The 7,401-nt window shown below is 31.6% G+C and overlaps 1 protein-coding gene across 9 annotated transcripts in view; it reads left to right on the top strand.

The window, feature by feature from the left end:
• Positions 1-608: 608 nt before the first annotated feature.
• The window catches only part of LOC145242123 (uncharacterized), a 178,044-nt gene continuing 171,251 nt past the window's right edge, over positions 609-7,401 (top strand). For 8 of the 9 annotated variants that reach the window (XM_080105039.1, XM_080105040.1, XM_080105044.1 and 5 more), the window contains exon 1: positions 609-1,555. In XM_080105039.1, coding sequence (XP_079961165.1) covers positions 1,390-1,555 — 166 coding nt within the window. In that variant the 5' untranslated portion in view covers positions 609-1,389. The remainder of the gene's footprint in view (positions 1,556-7,401) is intronic. The other variant, XM_080105043.1, reaches the window with a different exon arrangement.

The raw sequence follows: 7,401 nt of genomic DNA on the forward strand, positions 1-7,401 counted from the left end.
AATTTATCACTTTCATTTTTCGCTTGGTAAATAAAAGACGATATCTGTCGTCTTTAAACGAATTCCAGTTTTTGTCATTCTTCATTTGCCATTCCCGTTATCTTTTTGCCTTTGTGTCTATCTTATAGTTGTACGGTCGATTGGCCCCCCCCCCCGACCCGACCCGACCCGACCCGACCCGATTCAACACTGTTACTGGCCAGGCTGAACGTCGCTAAACTTCAGTAATCTGCCGAATACTCTTATATGGGATAGGTTACCTCTCATCTCACTGTTGCAAAGTTAGACGCGATATCAGTTTTTTTAGTGGGGGAATCCAGCTTCCTTCCAAAAGGGGTGTACTCTGGATGATTGCAAGATTTAGTGATCATCAGACCTGTCGGGAAACCCTGGTGAGGCATCAAAGACGACTGTCGATAAACAAATCCTCTCTCCAGGAGGAAGTGGCAGTGTTTGAGGGAATTGTCTCCTAAGCCACAGTTCACTATGCCTCAGGGGATGGCGAAAGAGCGATGTAATTTTTTCTTTTTTCTGTAACCTGAATAAAGCGACATGATCGGTTATGGTTTTGAACGAAACCGGACCGGAAGTATGTATGTGTGTGAGTGTTTTTTTCCCCTCGTCGTCGTCCGTTACCGGTCTGTTGTTATTTCTTCTTAACGTAACTTCTCGTTTTGTGTTCGTGTTCCATTTTTAGCTGCTCTGCAAATTAACTTCCTCAGGAGCGTCGAAGATGTTAAAAATAAAAACAAAGAAGAAGAAAATCACCCGGGCCTCACCCTCGGCGACAAGTAGTTTATTAGACGCGAAAATAACCACTTGAAGTGGAATTCGGAGTATAAAGGCGGTGGCGGAGGAGGCAGTGATAGAAAGTAGGAGAGAGAGAGAGGGAGAGGGAGAGAGAAAGAAGAAATAAAAAAAAGTAAATAAATAAAAGAGAGGAGGAAAGAAAGAAAACCCCCGCATCTCTGCGATTATGATATATGTAAACACAACAAAGAACGAACAGGATACCCACATGTAATGACGATGTAGTATTTTTTCTATTTTCCTGCTGACTTCTTCCTCTTCTTCTCAAACACAATTGTGTGAATGTGATATATATAATTTATATATCGGTGGTAATACGAATGTAAAAAAAAGAAAAAGATAAATGTCCCTGTTAAGGGGAGTTATATATTCCACCCACATTCAAAAACCGAACTTTGTGTCTAACTTTACTCTTGTGGGGAGACAAGTAAATAAAGACTGCTAAAGATTTTTATTTATTATTTAAAAAAAAAAAAAACAACAACAACAACAAAAAACAAGAAATCTAAAATTAAGTATTTTTTATCGGTTTAAATTTTAAATGTTTCCCGTGAAATCTATCTTGATGGGTGATCGGCAATGTCTGCTTCTACTTGCGACGACAACATTATCAACAACACGATGACAACCTCCGCCAATAATACGGAATTTAATGATTTCAATTCTGCGAGTACCCGCAACGCCAACGTTCCTGCAATTCCCAAAAGACCGACAATAATTCGAGTGGATAAACGAAATGTACAAGGTAAGATTTATTTTATAAAAATCAGCCCCCCCCCTCCTCTACGAAAAAAGAAAAAGACTAATCTATTTCACCCACTAAAAAAATAAATAAAAAAGAAAAATCATTCTTTGATTACGACCTCAAGTTGGAGAAACTAAGAGACTTGAAACCACTTTAGAACAATCTCTTAGCGTTGGAATATAAAGACCGTTATTAGGTTATCTATCTTAAACTAACGCTGTTTCAATTGACTTGATTTTAATTTTAATAAAATAAAAGAGAAAAAAAAACAACAAAAAACAAAACAAACAAAACGGAAAACTAGATCTAATCTTATACCAGTCGAAAAGTCAGATTTCTGTGTGCTAATATATATATATATATATATATATATATATATATATATATATATATATATACACACACACACACACACACACACACACACAAGTTGCTTTCCGAAATTAATAACTCCCATCTTTTATTCCGCACGAATGGATCAGAGGAAACTGCAAATTGTATTGTTATGATGACTGAACTTATGCATTCGTGGCCTGAAATTTCCATCTCTCAGTTGTAGATATTGACGGTGTAAGACTAAAGAGAGCGACCACTGTCATGGATTTGCGTCAGAAACAGAGATGCGTCATTGAATTCCTGGCAAACGTACCAACCTTTTCAAAGTGAAAGTTCGATGATTGCTAACATAACAGCAGTGTGTGTGTGTGTGTATATATATATATATATATATATATATATATATATATATATATATATATATATATATATATATAATTATAATTATTGTTTTACTATAATAATTAAAATAATTATATATATATATGAGCAAACAGTTAATAAAATATGTTAAAAAACACTTTGAAATGAGTTAAAAACATGTAATCTGAAAAGGAAACACTAAATAAATGGATATATATATATATATATATATATATATATATATATATATATATATTCAAAAGTGCTCAATACGAAATAGATTTTCATAACTTACTACCTACCTAGCTCTACTCACGTATTGAGCACTGTTGAAGTAAAATGTCAAGAACAGAAATGTACAGAAATGCTTGTTTCATTCACGAAGGAAATCATCAGACTAAATGCTATATCAACTGATGATTTATCTCTCGAATTAAATGCAAACTTTTCTGTGTAGCTTATTTGCCATAAGTATATTTTCATATTATTACCACCACTAAGCTTTACTTACGTATTGAGCACCGTGGAAGTAAATATTGAAAATATAAATACGTGATAATATGTTGTTTTATAAGAATGTATAAGATTTAATTTCTATTAATATTTTAGCAAAATTAAACCAAACCCAAACCAACCTGCTCTCTATAATCAGGTTTTTTTTTTTTTTTTTTTTTTTTTTGTGTGTGTGTATTGATATTCAAAATACAACTTTGCTGTTATATATGGGTCGTGAAATTGCATTCATCTGCAAAAGATCTAGCTAATTTGCATATTTTTTTAATTGTTCATTTTAATTAATTCCCTGTTAGTTTTTTTTTCCGTTTTGGTACAAGTGCAGTTGATCCGTGCTGAAATAATAACGTTATTATTTAAAAAAAACATTCTTAACATGGGGAGGGAAGGGTGTTTTGTACCTATTCTATATTTTAACCTTACAGTTCAATAAAAACACATATAAAACTTTAATTAAACTTGGAAATACGATTTAAAAAATAGCGCGGATCAGTAAGTGCACTAGCACCTCGGTTTTCTTATGGGATGATCATCTTTAGTTAACTATTACGTGTTATTATACTCATAAAGATATTCTACATGATTTATACTTGCGTGATAAAACACTCACCAGAGAAAATAGTTATCTGTGACTGCTACAGCATTTTTACTAAACACATCTCTTTCTATGTATGCGTATATATATTTGTTTAAAAAAGTTGCCTATCAAACTCCTGTCAGTTTTTAATCTACAGACATGAACTTAAATTCGAACCCATGCGAAACTTTATATTTGGGTTTTAGCCGGGGGAAATCGATGCAAAAGTGTGAAAATTAAAAAAAATGGAATTTGTTAGGTGATGGACAAATGACGGCCTTATAGATATGCAATCATATGCATGCGTAACGTAATAGCTTAATGTTTTAATTTTTAGCCTTGCAGCAAACATGTCTTCATACATAGCTCAGGACTTAACGTCAACGGAAAAAGTGAATTGTAAGCTAAACGTTTTGGTTTCGATTCTCGGTGGTGGCGCTCGAGTCCTTTTTTTTTCACAATTTCTGAATTTAAACTTGTAGGAAAAGGTTAAGGGTTTGTATTACTGTACACATAGATTCGAAACAGTTGTCAAAAAACAAATATATAACAAATAAATGTTATCAAAGGCAAGATAAATTACTTTTCTACCAAACTGGATCTATTTTTTGTGTTTTCATTCAATGTAACATGTTTATTCAGCTCGAAAAACATGCTGTGTTTACCGATGTATTGGAAAATTCAAAATGGCGTCCGTCTCTCTCTTTAACACGGTAAGTTTGGGAAAAGGTGTTATAAATAATAAACTAGACAAAATACTATTAAAAAAACACCGAATATATGTCAACTTATGTCATGGTAACATATATTGAGCGAGTTTCTAAATGTATTTTGTCTAGTTTATTATTTATAACACCTTTTCCCAAACTTACCGTGTTAAAGAGAGAGAGAGAGAGAGAGTCTGGCGCTATTTTGAATTTTCTAATACATCGGTAAACACTTTATGTTAAGAACGGCTTTTGGAATAAACACCCCAACCCCGAAAGCCGTTCTTAACATAGGGAGGTTGGGGGTGTTTATTTCCGAAAGCCGTTCTTAACATGGGAAGGTTGGGGGGTGTTTATACTACGCTGGGTACTGTTGTAAAAAAAATACCTTCTGTGTGTTTATATATTATATAAACACACATACACAGTAAACATATTTAAAAAATTATTGATGTATTTATTTTTACTATTCAATTCGGTTGTTGAACGTTTCATGCTCTCTCCACTCGAGCAACACGGGATAAATGCAGCTAGTTGAAGTATAAAACACCGGTATGATTTTTGTAGGGAAACCCTGGCCTGATCTTGTCTTTTAAAAAATGTATACAAACCATATATATCTATGTGGGTGTGTTCCAATTAAATCCTTAAAGATAAGGACTTGAAATAGCTTTGTTTTATATTCAATTAATAGGGATCCTGCTATTTTTTTTCTTTTAGACAGGATTTTCAAGTTAAATTAAATTCCATTTTACGGTATCTTTTGTGAAAGTATATTAGGATTAAAAAAAAAAAAAAAAAAAAATCCTTCCTCTCATATTAAGAAATGGGTCTCTAAATAAAACGTATTGATTTCAGCACGATTCATATTCTGCACTAAGTACCCTTTTTTTTTTATCTAAAACGTACCAGTACTTATTTACCTATCTCTCAAATAATAATAATGATGATAATAATAATAATAATAATGATAATGATAATACTACTAATACTACTACTACTAATAATAATACTAATAATAAAATAAAATCACATTTTATATTTTAGAATTTTTTTCTGTTGTAAATAAGCTGACAATTTATTTATTAACAAATAAATAACAATAAAACTGTTAATTATTATTTTTTTGATTTTAAATATATTTTTTAATATTTTATTTTGTTACTAGATATTAAAAAAAAATTTAATTTTTAAATATATGACCTTTTTTTTTTTTTAATTTTTTGTTTATAATTCCTACTTACTTGCCTCCCCACGAGGGCAGAGTTAGGCAGAAGGTGCGTTTTTAATCTGGGGAAAATCCAACTCCTTGAAAAGGGGCACTCTGGATAGGGACAAAAGATAAAAATTGTCTCAGTCATTAAGGATTTCTCCCCCACTTACCGAGGACAGAAAAGAAGTGTAGTATCAAAACATATACTAGATTCAATCTGAGATTGTGATCTTGTCCCGAAATGTCAAACAAAACAAATTATTACTTATAAAAAAATTAAATAAATGAATAAAAATCATAAAATATATAGTGTGTGTTTTTAAATTAACACTGATTCGAAGTTTCCGATTTCATATACGATGATCGTGAGCAAGTAGATATTTCTATTTCATCAGTTTTTTTTTTAAAAAATTATTGGGATGAAATCGGATATTTTATTTTATTCGTCACACATTTAAATAATGAAGCTTTCATTTTAATTTTACTCGAGTATAGCTTCTTCTCGTCCAAAAGTTTTCCCATACTTTATGTCAACAATTTTTGGCCAGGATATGCTAACTTGTCGTCGATAAAAAGGTATTTTCCTTGTCAAGCATAATAATTCATTTTGGACATATATATATTAAAGAAAAAAAAACAACAAAAAAAACGGCAATTTTCTGACGAATGAAAGAACCTTTTTTGGTATTTTTTTTTTTTAGATTAGGTCCATTTCCACAATTTTCTTTTAAATGACACCTTTAATAGGTTTTCGACTATGCTGAATACGAAAATCGCATTGAAATTTTGCAGAAATAATTAGTTAGTCGAGATATAAAAAGTTGTATTATGCATTGTATTCTTTGGGGGTCATCTTTTTTACACGCGTGCAGTGCAGTCAGTCATAGATGAGTAGATTTGTTTGTGGCGTGCGGCGCGCGTAAAAAAGATGGCCACAAAAGAATACAATGCATAATACAACCTTTGGGTTTGTATTACTGTACACATAGATTCGAAAAAGTTGTCAAAAAACAAATATATAACAAATAAATGTTATCAAAGGCAAGATAAGTTACTTTTCTGCCAAACTGGATATATTTTTTGTGTTTTTATTCAATGTAACATATTTATTTAGCTCGAAAAATACTATACAAAATACTATTAAAAACCCGCCGAATATATGTCAACCTATGTCACGGTAACATATATTGAGCGAGTTTTTAACAGTATTTTATCCGGTTTTTTATTTATAACATCTTATCCCACACTTACCGTGTTAAAGAGACAATAAGACGCCATCTTGAATGTTCCAATACATCGGTAAACACTGTATGGTTTTCGAGCTGAATAAACATGTTACATTGAATAAAAACACGAAAAATATATCCAGTTTGGTAGAAAAGTAACTTATCTTGCCTTTGATAACATTTATTTGTTATATATTTGTTTTTTTTTTGACAACTTTTTCGAATCTATGTGTACAGTAATACAAACCCCAACCTTTTATATCTCGATAACTACTTTTTTTCTGCAAAATTACAATGCGATTTTTGTATTCAGCATAGTCAAAAACCTTTAAAAGTTGTCATTTAAAAGAAAATTGTGGAGGTGGACCTAATCTGAAAATTTACCATTTTTTTCCAAGTTTTTTTTTTTTTTTTTTTTTTTTCCGACGATTATCATAGATTACAAACTTGAATATCATATCAGCAGAAAAAAAATTTAATGACTTTTAAGGGGTTCTAATCACGTGACACGTTGTTAAAGAAATGGACAGTACTTAGTCACTAAGTCAGGTAGCAAGGAAGTAGAACGTTATAACGAGAAAGTGAACCCCCTTCTTAAAAGTGATTACATTTATATTTTTTCCAAATTTTTCTGCTAATATGATACTTTAGCCTGTAATGTATAAACGTCGAGAAAAAACAAAAAAACTTGAAAAACAATGATGTAAAACACGCATTTTTAGGGAGTGTGCACTCTCGTACAGGTGGTCCATGGTGCACTGGTGCAGTGACTGCAGTGCCAGTGGTCCCACCACCATAATTATAATAGTTGCTTCTACACTATTGGGACGAAATTTCGGAAATCATAATACTGAATTTCACATGAAAACAATGGTATCTACGTATTCCTCCTATTTTTAAGATGATTATAT

Source organism: Euprymna scolopes, chromosome 21 (genome assembly GCF_053919585.1).
Source record: "Euprymna scolopes isolate OS-2025 chromosome 21, ASM5391958v1, whole genome shotgun sequence".
NCBI lineage: Eukaryota > Metazoa > Mollusca > Cephalopoda > Sepiida > Sepiolidae > Euprymna > Euprymna scolopes.